This window comes from Acipenser ruthenus, chromosome 53, assembly GCF_902713425.1.
Source record: "Acipenser ruthenus chromosome 53, fAciRut3.2 maternal haplotype, whole genome shotgun sequence".
Taxonomy (NCBI): domain Eukaryota; kingdom Metazoa; phylum Chordata; class Actinopteri; order Acipenseriformes; family Acipenseridae; genus Acipenser; species Acipenser ruthenus.
The window spans coordinates 2773307-2787940 of NC_081241.1; the positions used below are offsets into that span (position 1 = coordinate 2773307).

The 14634-nt window shown below is 41.3% G+C and overlaps 1 protein-coding gene across 1 annotated transcript; it reads left to right on the plus strand.

Moving 5' to 3' along the window:
• The first annotated feature begins 1250 nt into the window (after positions 1-1250).
• On the plus strand, positions 1251-13049 carry LOC131723218 (tripartite motif-containing protein 16-like). The gene is made up of 6 exons (XM_059016770.1): positions 1251-1862; positions 7138-7233; positions 7362-7595; positions 7751-7910; positions 10150-10215; positions 11862-13049. Exons 1-6 carry the CDS (start codon positions 1281-1283, stop codon positions 12386-12388), a joined length of 1665 nt encoding a protein of 554 aa, XP_058872753.1. The 5' UTR covers positions 1251-1280; the 3' UTR covers positions 12389-13049.
• Positions 13050-14634: the final 1585 nt, after the last annotated feature.

A 14634-nucleotide genomic window follows, 5' to 3' on the forward strand; every position in this document is an offset into this window, starting at 1 on the left:
TGACTTTGTGTAGTAAAAGTCGTGCAACAAATGGAAGAGAATTCTTTGTTATTCTTATTCACATGAGGATTTACATCTAAGTTTTGAACTCTAAAGAGAGCTTTTCTAACCAATCCTTTGGGTAATTCCTAGATAGAAACTGGTCATACATTTTGCTAGCTTCAGTGTCAAAATATTCAGATTTTAAAACAAATTTAAGTGGCAAAAATTGACCATAAGGAAGTCCCCTTTTGAGTGGTAGAAAGTATGACGTACAAAGAAGTTCTTGTAACGAAAAATAACACTCTTAAAATAGAATTAGCTTGCTGGATCAAATCCCTCAGATTTTGAGCCCCCTCTTCAGTTCCTGTTTGGTAGTACACCAAAAAAGCTTCATCCTCAGTACAGTACTAAAGATGGGAGCAGCTAGTCCCCATATTTGTTCTGCAACTTTTTTTCGATGCAACTGGTACTAAGTTAGTACGCAGCTGGGGATGATCCCCAGATAGTACCGTACTAGCTAGTCTACAACTTAGTACGGAGCTCTGTACTAACTCTGCCAGTTTGTTGCAATTGACACAAAGGGACTTCTGCTGATGAGAGGGAAGACATTGTTTGAAAATAATAAAACAAATAGTACAGAGATTTGAAAGGTAGGTCCCTTGATTATAAGCTTTGTTTGAGTGTCTCTTCTGTGTAAAATGGTTTTAACTCATGAAATCAGCCCTGTAATAAATTAGTATTTCAGTAAGGTACACACCCTGTCTGATAACACTAGAACATGTCTAGTTCTCATAATATACAGCCTCCCCTGGACTGGAGGGACCACCCTTCACGTTCTCTTAGGGGGGGTGAGCAGTTCAGACTCTGTGCCTCAAGCTTGCCCTGAACTGGAGGGAAGAAAGCAGTTGGTGCTCAGAGACAAGTTTGTGATTGAGGACAAATGGACTTTGAGATGTGGATTAATGCCCACTAAAATCAAACTGCAACAAACTCACTTCCCTTGTGAACTTCTGAGGATTCAGACCCACACAGAAGTGAAGGTCTAGTGCAGTCAAATACATACTGTAGCTATAGAAGGGTTACTGTGACAATGCCATTCTCAAACTCCCGTCCAATTCCCAACTATCTCCTCCCCTGTCACTCTCACACTGTTTCAAGAGATTCTGCTCAGCCTGCTTGTCGAAACCTGGCCTCAGTCCAAAACCCTGCCTCTTGGAGCTTTAAATAATTCCAGGAAATCAGCACAGCTAAGTTTCATTTGTTGTGAAATCGTCACTCTCTGTCTAACTGCAACAAGAATGGCTTCAAACTTGTGGTCAGTGGAGCACTTGAACTGTCCAGTGTGTCTGGAGATATTGAAGGTCCCAGTCACTATTCCATGTGGACACAGTTACTGTATAGGGTGTATAAAGAACTGCTGGGATCAGACTAATCATACAGGTGTCTACAGCTGCCCCGAGTGCAGAGAGACCTTTACCCCAAGGCCTGATCTACGCAGAAACACCATCCTGGCTGAAGTTGTGGAGAAATTAAAGAAGACAGGACTCAATCCTCCTCCTGCTCAAAGTTATGCTGGACCTGGAGATGTGCCGTGTGATTTCTGCACTGGGAGAAAGTTCAAAGCTGTGAAATCCTGTTTGACATGCCTGGCCTCTTTCTGTGAAACACACGTCAAGCCACACTATGAGGTTACTCCATTAAAGAGGCACAAGCTGGTCAATGCAATTGGAAATCTGGAGCAGAAGCTTTGTGCTGAACACCAGAAGGTTTTGGACATCTTCTGTAGAACCGATCAGACGTGTGTTTGTGTGTTGTGTATTGACAAGGAGCACAAGAGCCATGATACAGTTTCAGCTGAGTCAGAAAGGACTAGGAAACAGGTAAGGGTTTGAACAATTTCTTTGTAGCGATCCTATAATATTAAGAATTCCCAGGGATATTTAACATGTCTGTTTACTAGAATTGTATATTAAGAGCTATTTAAAGAGCATTCGTTTTTTTATTGCTCTTTCTAAACTATGACGTACTAAAATGTATTTCAGGGTGTAACAGGAGCGTTGTTATAGGTGTGGGTAATGCTGATTGACAGGAGAAACACAGGAGGTTATCTATAATACAAAAATAAAAAACATTCAAAACAAAACACAGCTCTAAAACTAGAAAATAAAAGTTGACCAAACAGGAAAGGAGGTCCTGCTCCAGGAACAGTCTCCCTGACACCTCCTCTCTAGACTTGGGTGGGATTAAAATCCCCTAAACTTGTTCCCTATTCCTTCCAGTGCTAGCGATCCTGGTTAACACACACAGTGATCACCTAAATACATTTTACCTTTTGTGCTTTTCTCACCCTGGTTAACACACGCAGTCGTGAGGATCCTACAGCAACACTCTCCTTCCCAGACAATCTGTATCCCTGCTTGTAGAACCAAGAAACTGGCTTTTCAGCCCCTTTTTAAAAGCCAGTCTGCCACAGTGAGAGATGTGATTTTGGGAGGCTTGCTTGTACGCTTAAAACGTTTATCTTTTAATTTATAACCACCATCTAGCTGAGAAGACTTGTTTTTATTGGTAAAGTGTTAATCTTTTTGTAGACATATTTTCTTTTTTTTAATTATGAAGGCTGAAAGTCAGTAGAGGGTGTAACTCAAATCCAAGTAAAAGAAAAAGTAGCTGAATTTTTGCATGATTAAAAGAGATATGTTTAAGTTAGTGTGACAGGGTGCCCACCCCTTATGTATATTTATTTATTTATGTCTGATTATTATTTAAATTTGTATTGCTATTGTTATATTGTGTTTATGTGTGGGTGGACGAAGACCGTCCGTCATTGTTATTTATTATTTGAGACCGGTGAAAAAGCCGGTCTTATAATGTGTAATTGGCGTGGATGGGGTTAAATTCCCATCCTTATAAATCTCATGGGAATGTGGCTGGAGCCTTAATAAGATAATTATTTGATTAATAAATAATTAAGGCTCCAGCCACAGAATATAAAAGGACCCACTCCGGGCTCATTAAGTGGAGAGCTTAGGAGAAAGAAGTAAATATTGAGAAAGAGAGAACGAAAGGTACTCATTATAGTAATGGTTATTATTGTTTGTGTTTGTTTTGTTTCGCCCAATGTGCCCTTTCTTTTGTGTTTTTGTAAATGTGTGTTTTTATTATTTAATAAATATATGGCTGTGGCTGTTTCAGCCCCGTACCTCTGTCTGCCGTGTACTGCTTCCAGGACACCGACGTCACCACCCACGGAACTCAAGCCATTCTTGTGACAGTTAGTTAAAAACTAAATATAGTCTTCCACAACAAAGTCACGGGTATATTCTTCTGAACGTTTGTGTCTAGGCTTTTTTTTTATATTTTGCCACAATTTTCAATTCTGTTTTAAATTCCACATGCGTGTAAATTCTCCCTATCGAAATGTAATATAGCTTTAAATCCCATGAGCAAGAACAACCCTCCAATTCTAATTGTAATCTTGTTTTAAATCTAGCAAGTGTGTAAAATCCTCCAAAAGAAATGTAGGAATTCGCTGCCACTCAGTTTAAAGTATTCAGAACAAATCAATGCGAGATACAAGTCAGGAAGGAAGGTTATTGCCCAGCTGTACTAGGAAAGATTGTTTTCTATTATTCTTTTTAGTTTTTAAGTAATTTTATTGTATTTTTTCACTGGGAAAAGGGTGAAGTCAACGTGAATTGAGTAACCATTCCCAGTCTTTTATCAGTGTTTATTGGGTATACACCGATTTTCAGTTTTTTGTATCAGGGTTGTTTTATCTGTGTTTATCAGTTAAAACCAGAAATCAGAAGCCCTAAATATACATTAAAGAGAAAGCTGCTTCAGTTACCTAGGTCCTTGACAAACACAAATATGTAACTGTGGCAAAGTGGCTGCTGAGATGAACAGGTGCAGAGGTGATGCAGTGCAGAAATAATCACAAGTGAAAACTGTAATCCGATTTGGAAATGTTATTTTTATTTTTAACACAAATCCTGGTCTAGCCACCAAACAATAATCCTCCGGCAATACACCCCTGGTGTAAAGCTTGGCGGGAAAATGATAATAATGATTTGTACAACAAAACAAGTAACGTGTTATCTGCTCCCACAATACTACTAACACAAATCACCAGTCCGGGTGCGTGCAGTAGTGCTCAAGGTGGGTGATAACAATAAACAGTGACGTGGTGTTGTTGTTCCGGGTAGTGCTGGCCCAGGGTGACAGCTCCGGAGATGTGTTAGCCATCTATTGAATTTACAAACAAAAGACAATTACTAACAGTGCTACAAACAAACAGAACACTCACGAACACTTTTAATTCTTTTTGTGAATTCTCCCGGTACTTCCAGTTCAGTGCTTCTCTGAACTAAGCAAAGGAAATGATTTATGATTCTCCAGCCCCTTTATCCTCATGACCCCTTGGTAAAACGATTGCAGCTGCCTTTACTGTCTGCAGCTGCTACCTCGTTTCCCTTCCGGGTCAATACGTTCCTGCAACGGAGTCTCGCCTTCTTCTAGGCTGACCGACTTCCTGTACCAGGGAAAGAACTGTCCGGCCAGCCTGCCCAAAGCCTTTCCCTTTCGCTGCTTAGTGCCCTCCCAGGTCAGGAGGGAGATTTACAACCACAATTCATTGTATTTCTGTCACAGTAACACAAGCTAGATCAGCCATCATTCACTGTTACTACTGTGAAACAGTACCATCTAGCGGACAGCTACTGTGGATCAAGTGTCCTTTTGTATTGCTGACAGCTGTGCACTAGATGGTGTTGTGTCTTACTACTTGTGACGGAAACATAATGAGTTCTGGTTGTAAATCTCTGTGGCAGGGCAGAAGCCCTACACGTGGGAAATATGTAGTTTAATTGTATATTTTTTCGTTAATTGTTGTAAATTGATTTAATGAATTGTTTAACTGCTGTGGTGCTCCCCCGGGGATGATTGCCTATCTGCATGGAGCAGCAGCTGAAAGCAATCAGCTGTTCCAGCAGGCAGGTGGGCGTGTCTCAGCGGAGCGTCAGTATAAAAACATAGAGATCACTGTGATCGAGGCTGCTGCAAGGCCTGCCGTTTTCACAGCACCTTTGTTTTATAGTTTCATAGGAGGCTGTGTGGTCCAGTGGTTAAAGTAAAGGGCTTGTAACCAGGAGGTCCCAGGTTCAAATCCCACCTCAGCCACTGACTCACTGTGTGACCCTGAGCAAGTCACTTAACCTCCTTGTGCTCCGTCTTTCGGGTAAGATGTAATAGTAAGTGACTCTGCAGCTGATGCATACTTCACACACCCTAGTCTCTGTAAGTCGCCTTGGATAAAGGCATCTGCTAAAAAAACAAATAATAATAGTTTGTTGTATTGTGTTTTATTTTTAGTGTCTTACAGTCTTGAACCATCCTCTGTGAGCTAATATCGCTGGTAGCGCCACATGACATTATTGTTTGGTTTTTCTTTGTTTTATGTGTTATTAAATACTGAGCACCGTGCTGGCGTGTTTCACTGCACCTGTGTCTCTGTGCCTCCATTCCGGCTCTCACCTGCCTGTCTTCCTGCTTCAGTGTGGGAACAACATGCAAGAATGCCACAATCTCCCTCTCAACCTGTGAGGGTACTAAGTAGCGAAAGGGAAAGGCTTTGGACAGGTTGGCCTGACAGTTAATTCCCTGGGTCGGGAAGTCAGTTAACCTGGAAAAAGGCGAGACTCCAGTGCGGGAATGTATTGACCTGGAAGGTAAACGAGGTAGCAGCTGCAGGCAATAGAGGCAGCTGCAATCGGTTACCAAGGGGTCATGCATAAACGTATAAGAGGCCGGAGAATTGTAAATCTTTTCCTTCGCTTGGGTTTCAGAGTTACAAGGAGACTGGAAGGACTGGGAGATATCCCCAAAATAAAATAGTTCGTGAAATTGAAGAAAGCAACTATGAAAAAGACCAAGTTTATGTTAACTCAGAAATGTCTTCATCTAGACAATGTGGGGAAGCTATAAAAAAGGCCATCAAGATGCTTGGATATATTATGAGAAGTGTTGAATTTAAATCAAGGAAGTAATGTTAAAACTTTACAATGCATTAGTAAGACCTCACCTAGAATATTGTGTTCAGTTCTGGTCACCTCATCACCTCATAGCTGCTCTAGAAAGAGTGCAAAGAAGAACAACCAGAATTATCCCGGGTTTAAAAGTCAGTCTTGAACAAAGAAGACTACGCGGCGATCTGATTCAAACAGGGGTCACAAATGGAGATTAGATAAAGGGGCATTCAGAACAGAAAATAGGAGGCACTTTTTTACACAGAGAATTGTGAGGGTCTGGAACCAACTCCCCAGTAATATTATTAAAGCTGACACCCTGGGATCCTTCAAGAAGCTGCTTGATGAAATTATGGGATCAGTAAGCTACTGACAACCAAATGAGCAAGATGGGCTGAATGGCCTCCTCTCGTTTGTAAACTTTCTTATGTTCTTATGTTTCTTATGCTTGTTTTGTTAAGTAGCACTAGACGGCTAAACACAAATCCGGAGCTGTCGCCAGGGGCCAGCACAAAGCCGGATCACCACAACACTTGTTTTTCACCAATAGCACGTAATAGATTTTACTTCACCACAAGCACTGAGAGCACTCACTTTAGACCTGTGATCATGTGTCTAATTGTGTGTGTTTTGTACTGTGTTTATTGTTTGCGGGACTGCAACCCTTTTTCATTACTGTGCAATACACTTTGCTGTGCATTGCCAGCTCATTATTGTTTTCTGGCTGGTCATCAGACAATTGGATTTCTAACCATTAAAACCCTCTTTTCACCCATACTTTGTTGTCTGTTTGTTATTGGAAATACTGCATCTGCACTGCACCTGATATACACCTGCTACTAATTACCACATTGCCACCCAACTATAGACACATTATGTCTGATCTAGCCTGTGCTAAAGATGTCTATGGCGTGCAATTAGGACTGAAGAACAAAATATATCCGAGAACCACTCAGAATTATTGCAAAGATTGTAAAGAGGTAAGGGGACAATAAAAAACAAAATATATCTGAACTAAAGTTATTCTGACATGGTTAGTAGCATACTTAAACAAGCCTGTATTGTGTGTGACAGGATATCACTCAATGCCCCGTCAGAAATGTCACTGTGTCATTGTGTTTGTACACAGAAGCAGCTGGAAGAGACACAGACAGAAATACAACAGAGAATCCAGGAGAGACTGAAAGAAATGGAGGAGCTGAATCAGGCTGTGGAGTTACTGAAAGTGGGTATAACAAGAGGGTGTCATTACTATTATTAACAAATGGACTGGAACACATCTACAGACCTTTATGGTATATGCCTGATGTGTTTTTTCTAACCATGTTTCCCACACTGTGTTCTTTCACTCAGAGATCTGCATGCATAGAAATAAAGGAAAGTGAGAAGATCTTTACTGAGCTGATCCAATCCATTGAGAAAATCCACACTGAGGTTATTGAGCTGATTGGAGCTAAAAAGAAGGCTGGAGTGAATCAGACTGAAGGACTCATGAGGAAACTGGAGCAGGAGATTGCTGAGCTAAGCAGGAGAAACGCTGAGCTGAAACAGCTTTCAGAGACAGAGGATCACATCCATTTTCTACAGGTAACAGCATTGCTTGTTAGAAAATCTCAAGTCCATAACTAGGACGGTTTCAGACAGACCTCTCCAATTGAATGAATCCTTGCTTTTCCCCAGGAATTTTTTGGACCCCATTCTGTTTCACTGAAAACTCCTTTTTCTCCACTTTCCTGTTGTAGAATTTCCAGTCCCTCTGTGCCCCTCCTGAAGATGGAGACTTACTCAGCTTTACTGTCAATACAGACATCTCTTTTGGGGCTGTGAGGAAAGCTGTATCTGAACTTAAAGACCATATTGAGGACTTCTGCAAGGGGGAATTAGTAAAGATAACCACAACAGGTTGGTGTGAAATATTCCTTTGGTAGAAATTTCTCAAATAGACAATGGCTTGAGGAGGGACAGGACTTGCAAGACATTGATAAATACCTCTTGCAGATTGTTGGCTATATGAATACTGCAGCTGTTTTATTTCAACTGATTTCCCAGGTTGAAACACTCCACCTCATTTACAGTGACATCCCAAGTGATAATAGCAAGAAGGAAGAGCGTTTCTAAAGACATTGCAAGAGAAAGCAACACAATAGCATTTAGACAGTGGGATTAAATCACTAAAACAACACATGCATTCCTTATAGGATGCTGATGTGGCATCAGCCGTGATTTGGGCAGGGGAAATTAAGAGTTAAATAATCTAGTTTAAATTGTAATCAAATACATCCCAATATACTACGCCACCCCTTGTTTATATAGAGGTAGGGACCCTCTAAGTCGTGACCAAGATATGGGTTCCCTCACACGAGTCCTTTCAATTAAATGAAAGTCAATAGTGCAGTTTTATTGAATAGTACAAAATGTATAAAAATGTTTAAATAAGAGATAAGTAAATATCTGATCCCTATAGTTTAACAAGTAAGACTGAAGTTCAAAAGAAACACCTGGGTCAGTAGAAGCCAAGACTATACAGAGACAATCGTACCACAGAAAGCATAGAGGACTGTGGAAGGGTTGTAGGGGATTCACTGACACACTCACACACACACAGGAAACAGAAGGTTGTATTTGCAACACTACTCAGGTGCCCAGTTTTATTTAGGTAATTTTATTATTTGTGACTAGATGGCGCTGGTGCTGCAACCCCCCCTATATCAACGATGGTAAACAGGGGTTGCACTTGTGTCTGTCAGCATGCACAGGTGCTCTGAAATAATAATGAAAACCAAAGGCGAAATAAAAAGAGAAAATAAAACACAGTAATAAAACTACAAAATAAAGGTGCTGCTTACACAGATCCCCCACTGCCGCTATGCCAGTCAGCTCAGGTCTCCGTCCTATGCTCGGCTATTTTCTATACACTGGGGTGGCCAGAGTTCCCCGTATATCTACACATGTACCCCTCGGGTATGTAATGATTTATTTTAATTCTTGTTTTATTTGTTTAAGGCGGGCAGTCTTCCTCAGCCATGCCTGTCTGTTTCGTTCTATCTTCAACCGCTGGCATTCCTGCTTGGTCTTTGTTTAGACTGGCGTCTTCGGCCAGTGTCACAGGGTATCCCCTGTTAAGCCACCTGAATGCATAACCAAGCACAGTTCTTATGGGCCGAGCAACCCCCGCCCCGCCCCCCCAAGACCCGCCTCTCATCCTCTCAGAGAGAGGAAAAGCCAACACACCTTCCTCCCAACCTCTCCGTCTCATTGCCATGATCGACAGGCGGATCTTCCGAGGCTACTGCCCCCTTCCTGCAGAACCACGCATTCCCTGTGTCTATACCGTCTATATCCAAGCAGCGGTAGGGTTGCACTTTGTTATAAATATAAATAGTGCAAAAGGCACATTCAATAATTTACACTAACTGAAAATGCAAGGTGTATAATAGAAATAAGAGTTATATTTAAGATTTAAAAAAAACGGTTTAAGTAAAGAGGACAATCAGTAATCGTAAACAAACAATAAAGCAGAGAGAGAGGGAGGATCAGTAAACACAAAATTAATTAACAAATAAATAAAGAGTAGTCAAGAACAACTGGCTTACCTGATCAGACTGGATTTAAGAATGAGCCCGGATGACAGAAACAGACCCAGCATTCACCATTCCCAACCTAGCCACCGAGTCCATTTTTATAGGGGTTCATAACAACTGCATTCTGCATGGTCCTAATGTCCAACAGACTATACTAACTTACAGTCCTGCACTTTCTTATCAAAGATTTATAGGAATTGGAGGTCATGGTCATGTTTGTATTCCAAATCTTCCACAGTAAAGTTTTTGGTTTAAAACAGTTTTCTATATTTTATTTAACAAATGAAACAGCCGTTTATATCCTGGGGTCTAGGAGCAGTGACTGACATTTCAAAGGTAAGGCTTTTCTTCAAGTAAAACATTTTATCTACAGAAACATTCTCCCTTTTTGGAAGGACCTAACGCCTCAGTAAAAGAGTGGCTGGAGATGTATTAGATGAGTTGTTTTGTGAAAGATTCCTGAGTTAGCTGGGTCATTTGCTAAACTGATAAACTGAACAGATGCACTTTGTCATAAAAAATTAAGAGCATTTCATCTACTTTCTGTTTTTTTCTGCCAGTGAACAAAGTTGCAGTTTACAGTCTGCAGGCTCCAGAGCCAAGGAACAGAGCTGAGTTTTTAAAATGTAAGTCTGTTTTCACTGAAACATTTGATTGAAAGATGTATCACTCCATTGTGAGAAGAGTACACTACAGAACAGGGAGGGGTGGAGCTTGAGGGCAGCAATTATTATTTATTAGGAATTGTGAAGCCATTAATCTACACTCCTTTGCAACAAGTATTGGTTCAGATGAATACATGCAGAATGACTGGGGGAGGGGCATTTGTTGTTTTTTTTCCCCACTCAGACCTTTCTCTCCCTAAATATCTTGCTATCCCTGAATAGATAATCATCCCATCTTTTAATACATGTACAATGCATGTGAAACCAGTTGTGGTGTAAAATGAACAGCTATCCCTCCCAGTTATCCTGTGCTGGTAGTAAATGTATATTGCAGTACGACTGCACTTGTGGGATGGATTGCTCATTAAAATATTAGACAGATATTTGAAGAGTGGATGATATTCTGTTGAAGATATTTAGTAAGCAAGGGGTCTGAGTGTGTAAAATGGCAACACATACCCTGTAGGAACATTAAGTGAACTGTAATTGTATGCAGAGCTGCATTTGATTAGTTCCAATTGAAGAAGTTTGATAAGATCGAGGAATTATAATGAACAAAACAATCAAACAGCAAGAGTGCTTTATTAATAGCAGCAGTTTATTTAAGACAGAAAAATATATAACTTGTGAAAAATACATCTCAAATAAGAATTATAGATCAAATATATTGATTATCAACTTTAAATATCACAGTTTAAATAGCAGGGAGCAGGCAGGAGGCAGCAAAGAGGAGGGATCAGAGAGGAGGGATCAAAGGAGTGAGCAGGGAGGAGAAAGCAGGGAGGAGGGAGCAGGGAGGAGGTAGCAGGGAAAAGAGAGGAGGGAGCAGTAAGGTGCATAAGGGAGGGAGGAGGGAGCATTGATGAGGGAGCAGGGAGGAGGGAGAAGATAAGGGAGCAAGGAAAAGGGAGAATGTAGGAGGCAGCAGGGAGGAGGGAGCAGTAAGGAGCATAGGGGAGAGGAGGGAGCATGGATGAGGGAGGAGGGAGCATAGAGGAGGGAAGAGGGAGCATGGAGGATGATGGAGGAGGGAGAAGATAAGGGAGCAGGGAAAAGGGACAATGTAGGAGGCAGCAGGGAGGAGGGAGTGGGAGGAGGGAAGAGGCATGGAGGAGGGAGCATAGAGGAGGGAGGAGAGAGCAGGGAGGAGAGAGCATGGAGGAGGGAACAGGGACTAATGGAGGAGGGAGTGTGGAGGATTGAGGAAGGTGGAGGGAGGGAGCATGGAGGAGGGAGCAGGGAGGAGGAAGCAGGGAGGAGGGAGTGAAGAGGAAGCATGGATGAGGGAGAAGGGAGCATAGAGGAGGGAGCAGTAAGGGGCATAGAGGAGGGAGCAGGGAAAAGGGAGGAGGGAGCATGGAGGATGATAAGGGAGCAGGGGGAGGGAGCAGATAAGGGAGAAAGGAAAAGGGAGGAAGCAGCAGGGAGGAAGGAGTGGGAGGAAAGAGGGAGCATGGAGGAGGGATCATAGACGAGGGAGGAAGAAGCAGGGAGGTGGGAGCAGGGAGCAGGGAATGATTTAAGGATGGAACAGACAATGACTTGATTGTCTCAGTGATTTTTCTTTTCTAACTCTCTCCTCTACCCATCCTTTTCTCTTCAATCAGATTCCTGTCAGCTCACACTGGACTCCAACACGGCGTATGAAGACCTCTGTCTGTCTGAAGGGAACAGAAAGGTGACACAGGGAGAGACCCAGCGATATCCTGATCACCTAGATAGATTTGATTACTGGCCCCAAGTGCTTTGCAGAGAGGGTTTGTCTGGGACTCGCTGTTACTGGGAGATTGAGTGGAGTGGGGGAGGAGCTGCTATAGGAGTCACATATGAAGGAATCAGTAGGAAAGGAAGGGCTCATCCCTGTGTCCTTGGATTCAATGACAAGTCCTGGAGTTTGTTCTGCTCTGATTCGAGTTACACTGCCTGGCACAATAACAATGAAAGTGCAATAACTGTCCCTCACTCCCCCAGAATAGGAGTGTATCTGGACTGTAATGCTGGCACTCTGTCATTTTATGGCGTCTCTGACACAATGACGCTCCTGCACAGATTCCAAACTACATTCACTGAGATGCTCTATCCTGGGTTATCTGTTGATTATGATTCCTCTGTAACAATCTGCCAGCTGAACTAGACTGTTTTGTGTTGTAAGAAAACTTTTGTATTGAGCTCCCGGTCTGTCCTTTCCACTCCTCTGGTGAAGGGAATGTTCAATCTGACACAACTTTGTTTATTACATTCATTTTGGTAGTTTAAATCAAGTTATATATAATTATATATATATAATTATAATTTTTGGAGAGGGTGTGAAGTTTATTATTCAAAGTGCCATTTAAGGTCAATCATGTTTTATGTTTCTGTTTATCAATTAATGCTAAATGTTTTTCCCCATGTAATGTTTTCTAAAGTTTTAATTTTCAATAAATGTTTTGTTCTGCACCTACTTCTGAAATGAACATAAACTAAGTGGACTGTCAACAGCAGCTGCTCTCTGGAAATGTAGTGAACAAAAAAGCTTTAGAGAAAATGTTAAACACACATAAAAGGATATTATGGGCAGCAGTGTGGAGTAGTGGTTAGGGCTCTGGACTCTTGACCGGAGGGTCATGGGTTCAATCCCAGGTGGGGGACACTACTGCTGTATCCTTGCGCGAGGTACTTTACCTAAATTGCGCCAGTATAAACCCAACTGTATAAATGGGTAATTGTATGTCAAAAATGTGATATCTGTATAATGTGAAATACTGTGATATCTTGTAACAATTGTAAGTCGCCCTGGATAATGGTGTTTGCTAAGAAATAAATAATAATATTATACAATCTATCAAATCCAATTAATTTTGTATAGCACCTTTATGCATAGGCATCCCAAAGCGCTTCACATGAGAAATAAATATACTATGCAATAATATAATATACAATAAAATATCAAAAAACATCCAAAAACAAATGGGGAAAAAATAAATAAAATAAATAAATAAAATACATATTAACAAAATTCTAAAATAGGCCACCCCAATCTACAAAAATGCCTCTGCATAAAGATGTGTTTTAAGCTTTTAAGTATTAAGTGTTGCTTTAACTAAACAATACCAGCAGACCAGCCTATTTCATACAGGTCTTTGAAACTAAACAATACCAGCAGACCAGCCTATTTCATACAGGTCTTTGTAACTAAACTATACCAGCAGACCAGCCTATTTCATACAGGTCTTTGTAACTAAACAATACCAGCAGACCAGCCTATTTCATACAGGTCTTTGTAACTAAACAATACCAGCAGACCAGCCTATTTCATACAGGTCTTTGTAACTAAACAATACCAGCAGACCAGCCTATTTCATACAGGTCTTTGTAACTAAACAATACCAGCAGACCAGCCTATTTCATACTGGTCTTTGTAACTAAACAATACCAGCAGACCAGCCTATTTCATACTGGTCTTTGTCCAGTGACTGCTGGGTCTGATGTAAGAAGAAAAAAACAGAGCGATTCAGCCTATTGTATTTTGACTGACAGTTTGATTGCAGGGTAATACTATTCTGAAATTGCTCAAAGAAGTACATTCCTGAATCCTCCCAGAAGCTGAGGGTGTGAAGTATAGAAGAACTAAAATGTCTGCTCCGGATAGACAAACACCAAACAGATAACAAAGTTGCAAACTGAATGAAAGGAGAAATATTGTGGGATAAAACAAAAGCAGGTTTTTCACATCTTCACCGTACCCAGCTGACACAAGCCCATGAGACTCTGTTGTCTTCAGCCTCTCATAGCTCATGAACTGCAGGGCGGGGTTCAGCAGCAGGGAGGGGTGGGTCCCGTTCCAGAGAGCAGGGAGCCTCTCGGAGAGCAGGATCTACGGGAACGCATCTGGGACATAGAGCAGTGTGGGAACGACATTCCCAATTAGAAATCAGCAGGCAGAACACCGACTAATAATACAATACACATTCATTTTTATATAGCATCATTCATGCATCCCAGAGAGTTGTACAAAGTTAAAAACAAGATAAGAGAGCTCAAATATATAATACAACAGTTACAACCAATGATATAAAAGAACATTCAGAAATTTGAATTTAGACTTAAAATAATCCAATGTTCCAACCTGCACAGTTTAGCCTGAGTTTGACCCTTGTCTGACTTCCAAGTGCCAGGGGAAATACTAGGTAAGAAGAATGGATTTATAGCCTTGCACCTCGTTTCCATAGTCAAGCCAACTCGAGTGCAGTCAAGTGCTCCTGGGTTAGCCTGAATTTTCCAAAACTCGAGTTGTAGTGCAACGAGAGTTGGCTAAAAAAAATAACGTTTCCAGGGTTTCCTGAGTTTCTCGAGTTATTAAGTGAGCTGGACAAGTCTCACTCATGTTATCGCGAGAGG